The 16933-nt window shown below is 48.3% G+C and overlaps 3 protein-coding genes across 16 annotated transcripts; 2 read left to right on the top strand and 1 right to left on the bottom strand.

Moving 5' to 3' along the window:
• Positions 1-224: 224 nt before the first annotated feature.
• Positions 225-10934, top strand: LOC122615645 (GATOR complex protein Iml1). Of its 13 annotated transcripts, none has more exons than XM_043790671.1 (22): positions 225-382; positions 438-745; positions 806-1294; positions 1352-1956; positions 2017-2188; positions 2243-2669; positions 2727-2858; positions 5020-5142; positions 6159-6561; positions 6618-6792; positions 6852-7043; positions 7464-7535; positions 7791-7855; positions 8793-8900; positions 8957-9163; positions 9218-9315; positions 9386-9553; positions 9615-9775; positions 9841-10003; positions 10069-10181; positions 10246-10301; positions 10361-10934. In XM_043790671.1, the coding sequence occupies exons 1-22, from the start codon at positions 331-333 to the stop codon at positions 10701-10703; spliced, it is 4632 nt and encodes a 1543-aa protein (XP_043646606.1). In that variant the 5' UTR covers positions 225-330; the 3' UTR covers positions 10704-10934. The 13 variants fall into 13 exon arrangements, with proteins under 13 accessions (XP_043646606.1, XP_043646605.1, XP_043646618.1 ...); XM_043790670.1 differs by having other exon boundaries at positions 9218-9318; XM_043790683.1 differs by lacking the exon at positions 5020-5142.
• Positions 2868-5161, top strand: LOC122615650. The gene has a single exon (XM_043790691.1). The coding sequence runs from the start codon at positions 2990-2992 to the stop codon at positions 4808-4810; it is 1821 nt and encodes a 606-aa protein (XP_043646626.1). The 5' UTR covers positions 2868-2989; the 3' UTR covers positions 4811-5161.
• On the bottom strand, positions 10919-16653 carry LOC122615647 (puromycin-sensitive aminopeptidase). 2 transcript variants are annotated; one of them, XM_043790685.1, is made up of 7 exons: positions 16518-16596; positions 16222-16287; positions 15475-16094; positions 13525-14341; positions 11834-13158; positions 11653-11775; positions 10919-11591 (listed from the first exon to the last, which is right to left on the bottom strand). In XM_043790685.1, the coding sequence occupies exons 1-7, from the start codon at positions 16579-16581 to the stop codon at positions 11379-11381; spliced, it is 3228 nt and encodes a 1075-aa protein (XP_043646620.1). In that variant the 5' UTR covers positions 16582-16596; the 3' UTR covers positions 10919-11378. The 2 variants fall into 2 exon arrangements, with proteins under 2 accessions (XP_043646620.1, XP_043646619.1); XM_043790684.1 differs by lacking the exon at positions 16222-16287 and having other exon boundaries at positions 16518-16653.
• Between the last annotated feature and the right edge of the window lie 280 nt (positions 16654-16933).

Genomic DNA, 16933 nt, shown 5'->3' with positions numbered 1-16933 from the left:
CACGAATCTTACATAACTGGAAAGCTTTAAAAAATATATCTCTACTATTTAATTTAATAAATAGGAGAATAATTTAATATACAGGGATTGCTGCTTTCAAAATTAAAAATAAACTGCGGTTTTTAAATAACAATAACCACTGAAGGTAAACATTGCACTTAGTATTTTTTAAAATGAAAAATACCAAATATTTCGTAAGCTGCGGTCACTCTGCAGATAAGGAATCAAAACAAAAGGCGAAAAAATAGAATTTTTATTTTATTCGCAAGCAAATGGGCAAATGTTGGAATTGAGTAAATAATTGTCCATTGGTTTCGCAACCAAGTCAACATGAAGCTGTACAAGCTGACCACGCATACGCGTGGCTGCAACAAATCCTACGGTAAGCCAAAGTGCATATTGCGCAAACATTACGTTACACGGATATTTCGGCACAGATGCGGACTTGGTGATGAATCTGAAGGATCATCCCAACGCCAATGTGGGTGATGTGGTCGAAATCTATGCCCCAGACGAGGAGAACGGCACTCACCTGCTGCTCCAAATCACCGAGTTCAATGGGAGCTGTGGCCGGGATGTGATCAGCATTGAATCGGGCATCGCCAATGCCTTCAAGATGCGTCCGTACTCCAATGTGGTGATGCGCATAGTAAACCCGGCGGATGTGGCCCTGGACTCGATAGAGATTACTTTCAAGGACCAGTACATGGGTCGCTCGGAAATGTGGCGCCTGAAAACCTACCTGGTAAGGAATCACACATTTTCCTAACCAGGATCTGCTCCTAACGTACAACACGCCTTTCAGACGGACACCTGTGTGTATGTGAACAAGAAGATCGACTACAACGACATGCAGATTCGGTGCCAGGTGTACGAGATGTGGTCGCAGGGCGAGCGTGTGGCCAGCGGTGTCATCACAGAGGAAACCAACATTGTCTTCCGCAGCAGCACTTCGATGGTGTATCTCTTCCTGCAGATGTCCTCCGAGATGTGGGACTTCGACATCCACGGTGACCTGTACTTTGAAAAGGCAGTCAATGGATTCCTGACTGAACTGTTTCAAAAGTGGCGGAAATTGAGCTGTAACCACGAGGTGACCATTGTGCTTTTCTCCCGCACCTTCTACGCGGCCAAGAGCCTGGACGAGTTTCCCGAGCATATGCGCGACTGCCTGCAGCAGGACTACAAGGGTCGCTTCTACGAGGACTTCTACCGCGTGGCCATTCAGAACGAGCGATGTGATGATTGGTGTACTGTTCTCGGCCAGCTGCGAAAGCTATTCACCTCGTACCAGGTCACTTAACCCTTTCTTAACTTTTTCTTGCATAGAAGCTAACTAAACCATTTACAGGCTACAGTACTGCGCTATCACGAACGGGAGAACATGGAGATTCCCCCCGCCACCAATTCTTCAGCCACTCAGGGTAACTTTTTGGAGGTGCTGAACATTTCGCTGAACACCTTCGAAAAGCATTATCTGGATAGAACGTTCGACCGCACCGGACAGCTTTCCGTGGTGATAACCCCTGGAGTGGGTGTCTTTTCCGTGGATCGAGAGCTAACCAATATCACCAAGCAACGCATCATCGACAATGGAGTGGGAAGTGATCTGGTCTGTGTGGGAGAGCAGCCACTGCACGCCGTTCCGCTACTTAAATTCCACAACAAAGACACCACGTTGACCTCAGCCGATGACTACTCGCTGCCCCACTGGATAAACTTGAGCTTCTACTCCACCAACAAGAAGATTGCGTACTCCAGCTTTATACCACGGATCAAGCTTCCTCTGTTTGGATCCCAGTTGACGCTCCACGATGGCGTAGGCGAAGGGGAAGGCGAGGAGAACGAGCGTCACTTTCTGAGCTGCAATCAGTCTGAGTATAAGCACAACTCGCTCTTCGATTACGATGCGTATGATGAACAGATCTTCCAGCCGCTTCCCGCTCAGAGTACTTGGTAGGAGTGTACTGCAAAATAATACGATTACCTTTCTTAAGCAATGTTTTATTTTTCTAGCTCACTGCAGCGTGTAGTGCGGGCTAAGAAAACATCGGTGCCCAGCTTGGAGACCTATGCTTATAGGAACAACGACTGGGAGAACCTCACGCCAACCCAAATCCCGGCTATGCGGCGCAAGATGTCCGATCCCGACATTCACCACGGCACCTCTGCCATGCTCGCTGCCTTGGTAAGGGATACTGCTAATATTCTTGACTTTTTGACTATTTATCTGTGATTTTAGCAACCGGATACAACAAACCTCTCGGAGTCGCTGGCCTCAGAGAAGAACTCACGCAGGGCGATCGTGAGCATTGCCCCCATAGTGCGTCCGGGTCGCGCCCTGATCAACCCCTTTGATCCCTCGCAAGTGACCATAAAGCTGACCTCCAATCGGCGCCGCTGGACGCACATCTTCCCGAAAGGGCCAACCGGTGTACTCATACAGCAGCATCATTATCAAGCGGTTCCCGCAAAACCCACTCAGGCGGGTCAGCAGAGACCATTGCAGCAGATCCAGAGCATTTGCCAATCCGGTAGCAACAACAACAACGACCAGGAGGATTACGGGTGCGAAAATGGAGAGCAGTACGACCGAGTGTCCAGCCATTCGCTGATCAGCAAGTCCGCCTCCTCGCAGAGCTTTGTGATGGGTGATGAGAAGATTGACTGTGAGTACCAGTTACTAAAGTTAGAGCTTCTAGATTACTATTATTGTATTCATGCAGTCTTTAAGCGGCGTCAAAACTCGCTGATGAACCCCCTGCCCGCCAATGTGCCCAACCTGACGGCCACCCAGGCGAAGTCCTACCTCTGGGGAGCCACCGGGGAGCAAGAATGGACACCAGCAATTACAACGGGTAAGTGTTAGTCAAACAGTTTTCGGTTATTGTTTTAGAGATCGTATCGGTGCGCAAATAATTCGAGATGCACTTCAAGTACTCGGTGTATATGCAAATCCCAGTCAGTTTGGCTTGGTTCTCTCGCGAAAATGTATCTCCAGTTTCTGCTCGCACTGTTTATGTCGCGCTACCATATGGGGGCCACAGAAAGCTTCGAGCGTCCCCATGAACTGGCTCTGTTTCTGGACAGGATCGGCCGCGTGCATCACTTGAATGCCATCACTATAGTGCGCAGCCTAGGATCTGTTGATCCCAGCTATCTGGACGCCCTGCATCGAGGGCTGACGTGCAACAGCAGCAATCACTTCTCCTTGCTGCCGCAGATGACGGCCACGGATAAGGTTTCGACGCATGTTCGCTTCAGCAGCCTTCAGGATGAGAAGGCAATTTATTTGGTGTTCGCTCGGGACTCCAAGGATATGGTGGTTCACTTGCATGCTGTAAGAGCCAGAGGAAGGCGTTACGCAAAGACTATGTTCTTGCTCAGAAGGCAGGAGTCACAAGAAGACATAAAGTACTTCTTTGACCACCTTTGGAAACTGCAGTTCCGAAGCGCTTTGGTAGTTGTGGCCGCCAAAACCGTTTACCAAATGGATCCATATCCCACCGTAAGGGTGATACGCATGCGAAGATTATCCTTCTACGACCCGCATCACATTTTTCCGCCCGCAAACCGAAGGAATTTCAGAGGCTACAGGTTGCGAATGCCCGTTCAGCAGGATGTGCCCAATACTTTTTGGTACAAGAGTCTCAGGACGAGTGAATGGGAGCTTTCAGGATTGGGCGGGATTCTGATCAACCATCTGATGAAGCACCTGAACGTAACCATGGATTTGTTTAGTTTTGAAGTTAATGGTTCTACATTGCTGAATATGGCTGCGCTCACGGATTTGATTGTAGAGGGCAAGGCGGAGCTGAGTCCGCATTTGTACGACACATTGCAACCAAACACCAATGTGGACTACTCGTATCCAACGCAGGTGGCACGGCGCTGCTTCATGATCCCATTGGACAATGAAATTTCGCGGAGCCTCTATGTGTTCCTGCCATTTAGTTTACCCCTGTGGCTGTGCCTGCTGGTTGCCCTGCTTGTGGTGCACTTCGTCTATGTGCGCCGCCTGATGCCAGACGGACATTTCTGGGCCATACTAGGGGTGCCAGGTGCTGACCCAGTCAGATATGGGAGCCGCAAGCCGGGCAGGGCGTTCTGTACCTTCTTGATCCTCGGCGGCATTTTTATCCTTGCGCAAACGTACAGCACCAAACTTACTTCTTCTCTGACCGTAACTCTTACCCGAAGACCAGTCGACAGCTTGGATGAGCTGTTCTTGCTACCGTATCGCATTCTTGTAATGCCCGAAGATGTGTATGCCATCGTGGGTTCCCTGGGTCATGCGGAGCAGTTTAGCACAAAGTTCAGCCTCACGGATGCCGAGAGCTTCAGCGAAAAGAGAATCTGCATGAATCCGGATTACATTTACCCCATCAGTACTACTCGGTGGCGTTTCTTCGATTTGCAGCAGCGCTTTCTGAGGAAGAAGCGCTTCTATTTCTCCACGATTTGCCATGGCTCCTATCCATATCAGTACCAGCTCAGTGTAGACTCACACCTCAAGGATGCCCTCCATCAATTCCTGCTTCATGTCCAGCAAGCCGGGCTGCATGATCTTTGGCTGGAAAGCTGCTATCGGATGGCTCATCGCATGGGCTATCTCAAGGACTTTTCCACGCTGGCGGAGCTGGAGGAGAAACTGCGGCTCCGCCCACTGGCGCTCAATCTGCTGGTGCCCGCCTTCAGTCTGTTTCTGTGCGGACTGTTGGGCAGCGGAATCGCCTTCCTGGTGGAGATCCGCCACAGCTTCGGGTGCAGACAAAAGCCACCGCCCATTAACCGCAACCCCGGGGATTAATGCATTCGAAGTAGCTCATCCTAACCAGAAACCCTTCTCGAAATAGAAACGAATACTAAGTCTAATCTAATTTAACGTATGATTCACATTATTCCCCCAACCCACCCACACAACGCCACGAATGAAACCCGATCGGATCTAACCATCGAATCGAAATTTGCAACCCATCATAAACGTATTCCATCGAACCCCATCCATCGATCGTTTAGTCAAGCATCTGAGGCCGATCGTCGAGGGCGAGCATCATCATCTGGGCGGCCTGGAGGCACTAAGGGCAGTAGACTCGCCCCCCGATGCGGAGGCGGGCAGCGGAAGAGGAAAGATCATCATAGGTTTGGACAAAAACAAATTCACCACTTTTGAACTCTGTACAAAGCATTAGCGATGCATCCAAGCACAAGCACACATAAACACAACTGCAACCACACACAAAACACACGACTAGATACACTTGGTTTCTCGAGATCCTTGGATCAGTAATTTGGCTTTACAGTAGTCTTAGTCTAGAAAGCTTTTGTAGAAACATTGTTGAGTTGCTGCTTTGTGTAGAACAGAAAGTACTTGCTGCATATATTTCTGAGTTTACCTAGTATCATCAAAGATTAACTACAAATATCAACGAATATATTATATTTACTTATAAGCAACTCTGTTCTATAACCTTTAATGTCGGGCAGCTTAAAAAAAAATCACCTAAATCGTTTTTCTTTATATAGCGTTAATATTGATTAACTTGACTTTAGGAATCAAGACCACATGACAGTTGTTCGATAGCATCATATTTGCCTGTGGGTGACCCTCATCCAAGTCTGTAGTTTACCTTTGCTTTGCACTCACCCGCTTAAACCCCTTAAGCCTAGTCACTGCACCAGAAACCCTCGCATGTAGTTACCCATCCACTATAATTATAGCTTAATCCGTAGTTGGTAGAACTCTCCACCCAAAACTGCACAACCCAGAAACCCAAACCACAACCACGCACGGACTCACCCATCGGGAGATGGTGGTTGGAACCCTCTACTTGGTAATCCGCACGGAGATGGGAGCATGTTGACCACTAGAGCATAAACAGCATGTTGCCGTTGTGTAGTTTTGTAGCGTTAGCATGCTTGCCACGCCCACCTGCCCACTGTATCTCGTACGCACACCTTCCACACGCTAACCCATCCGTTGGTGACAGCTCTCGTCCCGGACAGGAGTCCTCACTCCTCCTTGGTTATGATTTCCGTAGACCTTCTAGCTTGAGCGATTTTGATTTTCACACCTGTACCGGCGTTGGCTTCCTCTCTGCTCTGAACCCCTCATTCTTCCCGAGAGTTGTGCTAATCGCTGGTGGATCCGTTTGCAGGCGTTGATTGGAAGTCGCTTACGATCCCCGCCTGTCTGCCCATCACCACGGACTACTTCCCGGACAAGCGTTCACTGAACAACGACTATGTGATATCGGATTACACTCTGCTGCCCGATGACGTGAATCACGATTATGCCCAGAGTAGAGCCGTTTACCGGAAACCCCTGTCCACGGAGGAGGTGTGCAAGGAGATCGTGTCGCAGCGCTTGGCTCAGGGCTTCCAGCTAATCGTGGTCGACGAGAAGCCTCCGACTGCGGGCGGTTGCTCCTCGGCATCTGCAGTTCTGCCGGTGAAGCCGCCGTGCGAGACCAACAAGGAGTACCTGCTCTCCATTGGCCGCATCTTTCACAAGATCTCGTTGAGCGGCTCGGTGATCACGGTCACAGGTTACAGACCCAGGTGAGTTGGAGCTGGATCGCTGTTTTGAATCCCAAATTAAAAGATTCCTCTTCTAGACACCCGTATCCGCCGATAAACGTGGACTACCGATACCGTTTCCATGCGCCACAGCACGAGACCTACGAGATCTCCGGCGTGAACTTCACCACCGAGAAGCTGGAGAACTTCAACTGGAACCACATGGACCTGTACATCTGCACGCGTGGTGATGTGGATTACCCACTCATGGAGGTATATTCTGGCATCTCGCATCTTATAACTGCCAATCTAAACGCAACTTTTTATTGCAGAGCCTCAAGTACTGGCGCTATCGCATGTACCTGCTGCCCAGGGAGAACATTGTGAGCAAGATCGCCAGTTGTCAGCGATGCGACATATTCCCCGACGTGACTGCGGACAACACCCGGGAGCAGGTCGAGGACTTTGTCCGACTGATCGAGGCGGTCAGCAAGCTAAAGCGGCAGTATGCGCGCAAGGCGAGAGTAAGATAGAATCGATTCCTTGGCTTGGCTTTTGTGCATTCGTGATCCGTTGCGTTAATTCTGTAATTGCGTTCTGACTCCTAATTGACTAATCGTCCCGACAGCTGTGTTGAAGGCGGAGAAGTAGTGGAAGTAGTAACAAGAAATATTTCATGTTCAAGAAGCTTTAGTTTGTTAAATTTGATCTCTTGTGAAAGTTTCTGTATATACGATTGAGTTATAATGTTAAAAGGTGAATCGTAAATGCAGAAACGAACTGGAAAGACCTTTAGTCTTGCTTAAACATCAAGCAAGCATTTAGGAAGAAGACGCATAAACACTACTGTTCAACCAAACCAATTAACCTTGCATCGTGAAGCCCGCTTTTAGTGCCCGTTGCCTCTTCCCTGATGTATCGAGTATCTCGCCTCACTTTTGCAGGACAGCCCCATCGCCCACATAACCAAGCGGAGACACAGTACCAGCATTATATCCAGGCCTCAGCCTAACCAGGTTATCTACTTAACTTATCTCAAAAAATTAACGTTTTGTTTTATCTAAACTGCGCACTTTTGCCTAATTTCAAATCTTTATTACTTTCAAATGCGCTCGTTCAAGTTCAATTATTTTCGATTACTCCGAGAGAACTGCTGAAGGAAGTTGTTATCTAATACTTTTGTCTTTCTTTCCAACGTCTCTGTCTTCCCGCCACCCACTTTCGACCTGCCCCAATCCGCTCCGTATCTGAAAACGCACCCATCTCCTCAGGGACTCACGAACTCTCCGTTCCGGGAGCGAGTCGGCAGCAATCGACTGCCGGAGAAGCGACCCAGGTTTTTATATCGACTCCAAAAATTAGATCTAAGGCCCCTTATCGCCCTTGTACACAAACATACACGTCCACAAACCTCACATATAAACACTGTACTTGCATTGCATAAATCAGGGACCGTAAAGGTTGTTTAGTTTTGTTGTGTATACATATTGACTTAATTTGAGCTGGATATGACTGCAATTTCAAGTATTTCCCTCTTTCGAAGTAGAACTGCACTGAAAAGGGCTTAAAGTATATGCTTTGATTTGCAGTTCTACTTGAAAGCTAATCATAATGTACAACTTTCATTCAATTGGTAACTTAATGGCTTATGTAGATAGAGTGTTACTTGCGGTCCCTGGTAGAAACTGCACGATTCGCTGGGGATTTGGTTGGCTGCTGGTCCTAGCTGGTCCTTGCTGGTCCTAGCTGGTTTGCTCCAAGGTATCCCAGGATACTGGGCTTAGGCTAATTGTATATACTGTTGCTGGCTTGTTGTTTAGTTACCCCTTTTTGTATTGTACTCGTAGTCCTGTTGATTTGTGCATCCCGTTTCTCAGATTTCGTTGGTTGGCTGTTTCATTTCCTTTGGTTTCGTTACGTACTTTTTATATAATTTTATTTGGTATTTGGCTTTCAGCAGCATGACACACCTAGAATCACTGAAAAGCATCATAACCAATTAAACTCACCGCAGCAAAGGTTTGTGCCACCCAGAGGGCCAGGCTACCGGATACCATCCGTCCTGGCTCCGTTTATTTACCACCACTCGACTAATCCCCTCACAATCTCATACCCGAAATCCCTAACCCACCCCCGACACACAATTGGCCTGCTGACTCCTGTATCCCCAACCCAGATACAACACACAAGACCCAACATGGATAAGGAACTGATGTGTTGAACTCCACGAATGATCCGTCTAATCCATATATTTCTGCTACTCCACATGACAGCATCAATGTGCGCCCCAAGCTGGAGAACGGTCGGATTCCACGGATCTTTCCCGCCACCGATGCAGCGGCAGCCCCAGGAATCGCCGCCAGAGATGATCAGGACGATGGGTGCGTTTCCCAGTCAAGAGTAGTTCCCTTCCAGCTCTTCATTGTTTTCCTTACAGTTTCCCGGTTGACATCAAGTTCAGCCCGAATGCCACGCTGCCGGAAATCTTTGAGGCCATGAAGCATCCAGTGAACGGAGTGGGCTTCTTCTCGCAGACGCAGTCGCTCCCCTCCTGCACCTTTGTGTCCTACGACGCACTTATGTGGCTGAAAACCCGCCTGAACAACGGACGACATCCTCTGGATCTGCTCGAGGCCATGCGCAAGTAGGTTTTTCAGCTTCAGATAAATATAAAAGTATTCAATTGTGCTCTCCGCAGAGAGCGGATGATCTGCCATGCCTCGGGGGATTGGAAGAAGCCCGTGGTGCCTGGCTTTGTCTTCTACTATGTGGTGCAGCAGGATAAAAACGCCAAAGGTGGTATGCTCAATACTTCTTTTTGGTCAGCAATTAAAAATGACTTGTAAAACGACACCGCATCGTTTAGATTACGCACCGCCTTTGGATGACTACAGTGCCTTTGTAAACGAGTGGCTGGAGATCGAGTTTCAGGGTTGTAGTTTTCTCTGGCACGATGAGCCTGTGACCACCCCAGTGCCCAATTTCCTGAGGGACTCGCCTGCTCCCCAATCCTGGACAGAAACCAGCAGCAACAGTTCGTATTAGTTATTATTATTAGATGGAGATGAAGTAACCTAATAATTCTAAATTCCCAGAGCGGGTGTATCGACAGTCGCATTTGGAGATCGATGTGAACCAGAAGAGCGATCGAATGGAGTGGGGTCATGTGAAGCATCACACAGTGTTGCAGCCAAGATTCGCCTTTGAGATAGTGGTGGAGTGGGTCACCTCCTCGGGTCCTATTGTGGCTGACTTGGTGGGTTTAAAACGCCATACACTTAATATCCCTGACTTCTTATTGTATATTCTTGATTTACTCAGATTGGCGGTTGGATGCGCAAGGCGAATCAGTTCAATTTCCTGGTATCAGTGCCAGCTGATCCCATGGCAGAGCCTTTCACCAAGAAGTCAGATCCTCTAAGGGGGCCCATTTTCATTCCGCTTTGTACTACATTCCTGCCCAATGCCGCTGCTCTTTTCGATGGTAGTTTAGGATATTTCTTTCCAACTTTTCTAGCCTTCTTTATTGACTGTAAATTATGATTGCAGAATTCCCCGAGGAAAGCAGAGCAGACAGAATGCTGTTCTTCCAGGAAGCCATTTTGGGCAAGTTTGGATTCCTGCCCTGCGTTTTGGAGAAGAAGTACAGCGTCGGCAAAGATGTGAGTGACCTAAACAGAACTTGTAGGACATTTTTCTTTACAATTCCTTTTTTTACTTTTGCAGCTGCCCAAGGAGTACCAGTACGTGCACTGCACGGGCAACATGTTTGCCTTGATCCGGTGAGATGCATAAAGTCTCATACCCCTTAATAACTTCTAATCGCGCCACTCTTCTCCAGCTGCGCTACAAACAATTACCAGGTGGAATCGCCCATCCTGAAGGAGGCAAATGTCACGCGCTGCGTCTATGGGCACACTAACAACACGAACGTGCCCAAGAAAGTGGGTTTCTTGTGGGCGTGGAACCACATGATTCCGAACAAAAAGTGGAAGGCCCAGACCATAAACAACTCCGCGGACGGGGAGCTCTTTCAGCTCAAGATGCTAAAGGACTTCCGTGAGTTCTGCTCGAACAGCGATCAGCGCCTGTCCACTTTCTGGACTCAGTCCCAGGAATTGAAGCGCAGGGCCCAGAAATTCGAGAACAACAATAATAACACCGAGGAGATGAAGCTGAAGTAGAGCCTAGCGTGAAAAGCACAAGTTCTTCGCATTCTGAATTGTACATAAACCATATATAGACTTTATATAAATTGGATCGAATAACAAATGTAAAAATATGTCGAAGGATTGTATTTAGTAGCCAGATAGTTCACTTAACTTCCTTAATTTTTTAAAATTAATTGGATGCTTTCTAAATATCCGAGTGCACATTCAATTAAATAATTCGCCTTCAATTGGTTTTGACTCTTACTAGGAATTGCATTTATTTATTGTAATAAACTCAACACGTACATAATTTTCAGGGGATAGAAATGTTGAATGGAAATACACATTCGATAAGCTTAGGGGTCTTAAATGCTGCTAGGGGTCTGCGTCCAAGTACGCCCTTGTGTTAGGGCGAGTAGTCAATCAATATATGTAAGCACGCCCGATTGGAGCAGTGGCTGTAGGTGGATCCTTGACTAAAGCTAACCTATTTGGCTCTCATCTTTAGGAGTACGTTTGCCCTTTGTTTTCTTCATTTGTGACGGCTTTGGTCGTGTGGTGTTGTGGAGATATTAGCTGTAGTTTACGATGACCTGGTTACGGGTTACTGGTGCTCTTGATGGTGCTGCGTTGCTGTTGCTTTTGCTGTGGTTACACTGCTGGTGATTGTTGTTAAATGCTTTGGTATGCTGGCGAGCGCAATAACGTTTATTCGTCATCCCTGAGGAACGTCGCCAACTGATCGCGATCACGCTGCAGCCAGGCGGCGTTGAGGCGGATCGTCTCCACCGCCTGAGATACAGTACGCTCGCAGCCGGGGATTTGGTTGACCTGGAAGAACTCTTCCACCTCCTTGGCGCGCTCCTCAGACGCGAAGTTCTCGATAAGATACTTAATCAGACGGGAAAGTAAAAAGCCACCCTGAAACCACAAATGTATATATGTTATTTTAACCTATATAAGCAAACGGTGGTCCACTCACCTGGTAGCGTTCCAGGAGCTTTTTGTTGTTCTCTTTAAAGAAGTCCCAAGCCATGTCACGGCCCTTGGGATTGATGGCCACGGCGACAATTACAAACACAGAGTCCTGAGCCCTCACTTCACCCTATAGATATAAAATAGATAATTCAAAATGCCTATTTTCTGAGATGAGGAATACTCACCGACATGGCAAAGTCAATGACACGACGCAACAGCGAAACATCCCCGCAACAACCCAGAGCTCGCGAGATGCGGTCCTGCTCCTCATGCAAATCGGTGGCCCTGTACAGATCAAGCATCTCCTCGAAGATCTTTTCGTCGCCATCCTGCAGGACAGCCTTGTAGCACGTGGTGCGCAGATCCGCCGGCAGCAGTTCTGTACCGTTCACGTGGCTGCGGAAGCGGTTTTGCGCCTCTTCGATGGTGTCGCTGCTGCGGAAGGAGACCAAGCGGGTGAGCACCAGGCTCCTGAGCAAAGTGTCCAGGTGATTCTCTCCATCGCGTGGCTCCCAGCCAAGGCGATAGGCCACCGGCTCGTACAGATTCCTTCCGAAGCGATGGAAGTCCTCCATGAGATCGGTGTGCGAGATAAGAATGTGCAGATTGGTAAGCGAGTTGGTGATAGCAGTCCACACCGTGTAGTTCGTCTCGTTTCTGTAAGAGTCCACCAGAGCCAGAACGTCGGCAGTACTTGCGTGACCCGCCTGCACCATGGCAAACATATCATCGATCAATCCCAGGCGATCTAGAGGCGGCAGCTCCATCTTTTCCACTGCGGGCATCAGCTGTTCCAACATTTCTTGCGAGTAGCGAGTGCGATAGTAACCCACTGTTCCCGGATTAATCTTGATCCAATCGTCCTCATCGACGTTGTCGAGGGTAACCTCCATTGAGGTCTTGTCCAGCAGGAAAGTCTTGGCGATCCCTGTGGGATTCTTGGCGGTGGACACCGAAATGGGCACCACCCAGAGGCAATTCTCGTCCGCCTGCGAGCCATCGGCCGTGAACTTGCACTGCTTCAGGCGCAGCAGACGTTGGTTCTTGCCTGTTTGTTCCGACTCAACGCTAACCACTGGGAAGCCCTTGTGCTGAGTCCACGAGGACATCACTTCGCCCACGTTCTTGGAGCTGGCTTCTTGCAGGGCAGCCCACAAGTCCTCGGTGCAGGTGTTTCCGTACTGATGACGAGTTAGATACAGATTCATGCCCTTTCTGAAGGTATCCTCGCCGATGTAGTCGTGCAGCATGCGAATCACCGAGGCACCCTTATTGTAGCTGATCTCATCGAAGATCTCGTCGATTTCGGACGGATGGCCTACGGGCACCTCGATGGGATGCGAGTTCTTCAGAGAGTCCAGCTCCAGGGCTCGCGTGTACATGTCTGTGACGAACTGTGTCCAGATGTCGTACTCTGGGAAGAGGTGATGTACGCACAGGAACTCCACGAAAGAGGCATAGCCCTCGTTCAGCCAAAGATGGGTCCACCACTCCATAGTTACCAGATTGCCTACAGTTAAATTAATGTATTAGCGATTTATTGGAACACAATTAAGATATCTTTAGTTCTGAAATATTAAAGGTCATAATTTTAAACAGAATCTCGCAGGGAATTACCCAAAACTCATCCATAAAAACATAGAGTCAAGACATTGAAACCAAAATCCTATGGGAGAATCGGTTACTAAGCTATCTGCATACCAAATTTGGTTTCAGGTGCTTCTGCGTCAGACGAGCTGAACTGAATAAATCAGTGAATCAGAATCTTGAAGACTGTGTAACGACTGCTGGTGAATTTTAAGACAATCCCACTGAGGGATCAGTGAGGGCAATCCTCGATGTTTCGTTTTTACCGGATATGGGAAGTAGTACTCACCGAACCACTGATGGGCAATCTCGTGACCCACTGTCAGTGCAATCGACTGCTTGCGCATCAGCGAGGTGTTCTTGGGATCCACTAGCACGAAGGTCTCGCGGTAGGTGACCAACCCCCAGTTTTCCATGGCGCCGGCAGAGAAGTCGGAGATGGCGATGAGATCCATCTTGGGCAGCGGATAGGCGATGTTGAAGTAGTCCTTGTAGTACGGCAGCACCTTGGTGGCCACCTCCAGGGCGAAGGTACCCTGCTCGCGTTTGCCAACTGGCGTGAAAACCCTGACGAGGACGCCATCGTCGGACTTGCCCTCGACATAGTCGTACTCGCCCACAACGACGGCGACCAGGTAAGTGGACATGATGGGCGTGCGGTCGAAACGCACTCGTCGCAGGCCGTCTGGCAGAGCATCCTCCTTGATGACCGGCATGTTCGACAGAGCCACCCGATCCTTGGGCACCACCAGTGTGATGTCGAAGGTGGCTTTGATGGCGGGCTCGTCCCAGCAGGGGAAGCAGCGTCGGGCATCGGTGGCCTCAAATTGGGTGACGCCCGCATAGCGCTCATCGCCGTTCGGCCCGAAGTACTTGCTCCTGTAGAAGCCCTTCATCTTGTCGTTCAGCTCGCCCGTGAAGGACATGTGCAGTACGCCCTGAGTCTCCGCCGGAATCTCTTGGGCAAACTCCAGCGTAGCCGTCTCATTATCCGCGGAGTACACTATCTTCTCCGGCTTCAGTTTGCTGCACTCGTAGTGGAGCTCCACCGAATCGAGCACAATGTCCAGGGCATTCAGGGTTATCTGAGTAGTGGGCTCCTTGACCTGCAAAACAATCAGTAACCGTTATGTGAGCAACCCGAAACTTTAAGCCCAAAACCAGTCGGCAGAAACAGTTAACCGAGTTGGCCGACAAGAATGGCCAGAACCCACAAACAGTTACTTCAAGGTCGTAGAAATGCGGCTTTCTGGACTTTGTTGTAGGTTTCCGGCTTAAGCCAGGCGATCAAAGCGTTCAAAACGAGTTTTTGGCGAAATTTATACACTGCCCAAGGGAGGATCCAATCAATTGAATCTCTAGTTTATGAACTAACCTAATGGTATCGTAATTCTTTCTCCTTTAAGCGCCGACTTAAAAAGTATTACCAATTTGCATAAGCTCGCAGCTTGGAAACATTTTTGTTGATTTATATGAATAACAAGTAAAGGCTTTTATAAGAGATGAATAATTTTGCACTTCATTGATATGTACCTTTAAGACTTAATTAAATTTTAAAATATTTTAACTAAGCTTATATTGATAATATATAATAGAAAGTTTAAGTTTATAACTCAAAGAAATTTATGTTAGTTTATAGATTTAGAAGCAAAGAAAGAGACCCTCCCATTTTTGTATTTAGCTAGAATAGCAGGCAATGTCAGCGCTTAAGTTAATCTTGGTTTTAGGGTATTAAAAGTGCGACTTATGAGTTGTTTATCATTTCCGCCGCTGACGCAAACAAAACGTAAACAAAATCCACCGTTATGAGCGGCGTTTGCAAAAAGAGATTGTCTCGAATAAATTTTGCGCGGTACCCTCGAGTGCCATGTCCAATTCGCCAGTCATTCCTTCTGCCGACAAAGAAATCGCACTTCCTAGTGGGTGTACTCGTATCTATATCTCTATATCTGCCCATCAGCCTGAGTGTTTGCTTGCATGCAAATTGCAGCATAAAGAGAAACAAGAGTTAACAAGGAGATTGTCCGATCCGATCCGATCCAACCAGATCCGAAATATTTTTGCACACGTCAGAGGAAAAAGTTCACACAATGGGGCGCAGAAAATAACAATGCGGGAAAAGTGAAAGTGGCTGGAGCAGAGAGAAATGGAAAGAGATGGAGGATACAGTCGCAACTCCCTAACTGAAACCGCTTACTTGCTGAACACCATGACCCAAGACCCATGGCTCTGTACTCACATTGACTTGCACTACGGTCTTGCCCGTGAAGGTGAACTCCTTGAGATTGGGCTGCAGGAGGAGCTCGTAGTGCCTTGGAACCACATTGGTGGGCAGCCTCTCGAACTTTGCCTTCTGGGCCATCTTGCGCTCCTGCTCCAGTTGCTGCTCCTTGCTCAGTAGCTGTGTGTGTGCCCGCCTGATCTGCTGATGGTTGCACCCTGGATTATGGCGATCCTGGCCTGGAATCACGTCTGCTGATGTGTGAGCGAGGATGGCGCGATACTGACTGCACAAATCTCCCAGCAATGGAGCGTCACTGCTCTTCAGAGGGGCTCCAAGTGAAACGGAAGAGAAGTCCCTGTAGAACTGCTTTTGCACCTTCACGAATTGCTTTGACGAGATTAGCGCGTTGAGGTGGCCGCTTTCTGCTCGAAAAAGATGCTTTACTGAGGTGGTCTTATCTGCTGCTCCGCTGGGGTTCGGTTTCGGCTGCTCCGGGGGGTTAACTGGAGCTTTCCGATAATGGTTAGCAACGATTCGGGGGGAGCTGTTGTTATCGCCTGTCGTTTTTAGTAGCAACAAAGGTGTTCTTGGGGTGTTTCTGGCGGGGAAGTAGCAACTCTGAGTATATCTGGCGGCTGGAAGTGTGAAGTGGGAAAAGCTGGTTAGCACTGGGAGACAAGCGTGAAATGCACTGATAAGCGTTGTTATTTGATTAGCTATCGAGTTTGGAGGGGGCGGGGTATAGGGCAAGCGTTGGCAAACCTTCGCACAAATGCTGCTCGAAATCTGAATTTGCCTTGGCCAAGTCCAAGTTGAGTTTGCCCAGTTCTGCAAGTACAATTACTCGCAATTAATTACCGATTCCAGTTGTACTCCGGATTTAATTTAGCGGAGAAAAAACGAACAATATGCGGCGGCAGCGAACAACACGCTTCGAGTGGCCCACTTGGAAAGTGGAACGACTGGAAGTGGGCCGCCAGACCCCCGATCAGCTGTTCCGCCGCCCACGCAACCCGCTAAATGCCAAACTGCACTGACTGAAAACATTGTGTAATCACCGTTTTTTAACTTCCAAGCCTGCTTGGCCGTGCGAATACCACCTTTCAGTGCATTTTTGTACATGACTTTGCCCACAAAAAAATTGAAAATGAAAATAAAAACACTAGCAGCAGCGCAACTCTACAGCAGATGGTGTGTAAAATGCGGCTACTTACCAACACTGGCCGCTCGCTCTTAGCCGTTACGTGTAGTTTGAAAATTATTGCTGTTGTTCTTTATCTCGAAAGCCAGATTTTGGGCTTGCTTTAGTGTACTTACAACAGCAGATGTGCTTTGTGATTTTTGGGGCATAAGCTACGTGTTTTTTCGTACTTATCTATATAAAAAATAAACTGTTGAGATTGCTAAAGCAGTATTTTTGCCGACGAGAACGGAAGTCCCGATAGATACTGCCAAACATCGGAACATATCGATA

The sequence above is a fragment of the Drosophila teissieri genome, chromosome 3L (genome assembly GCF_016746235.2).
Source record: "Drosophila teissieri strain GT53w chromosome 3L, Prin_Dtei_1.1, whole genome shotgun sequence".
Classification (NCBI taxonomy): domain Eukaryota; kingdom Metazoa; phylum Arthropoda; class Insecta; order Diptera; family Drosophilidae; genus Drosophila; species Drosophila teissieri.
This window is presented reverse-complemented; position numbering and strand designations above follow the sequence as displayed.

Excerpts from the sequence above, each read along its gene's own strand:
- LOC122615645 (XM_043790670.1), top strand. The coding sequence starts at position 331 with ATGAAGCTGTACAAGCTGACCACGCATACGCGTGGCTGCAACAAATCC. Across the intron at positions 10,004-10,068 it reads TGCCGCTGCTCTTTTCGATG|AATTCCCCGAGGAAAGCAGA; the intron begins GTAGTTTAGGAT and ends TTATGATTGCAG. Across the intron at positions 10,302-10,360 it reads AACATGTTTGCCTTGATCCG|CTGCGCTACAAACAATTACC; the intron begins GTGAGATGCATA and ends ACTCTTCTCCAG.
- LOC122615650 (XM_043790691.1), top strand. The coding sequence starts at position 2,990 with ATGTATCTCCAGTTTCTGCTCGCACTGTTTATGTCGCGCTACCATATG.
- LOC122615647 (XM_043790685.1), bottom strand. The coding sequence starts at position 16,581 with ATGTACAAAAATGCACTGAAAGGTGGTATTCGCACGGCCAAGCAGGCT. Across the intron at positions 16,288-16,517 it reads GGCTTGGAAGTTAAAAAACG|AACTGGGCAAACTCAACTTG; the intron begins GTGATTACACAA and ends TTGTACTTGCAG. Across the intron at positions 13,159-13,524 it reads GATTGCCCATCAGTGGTTCG|GCAATCTGGTAACTATGGAG; the intron begins GTGAGTACTACT and ends ATTTAACTGTAG.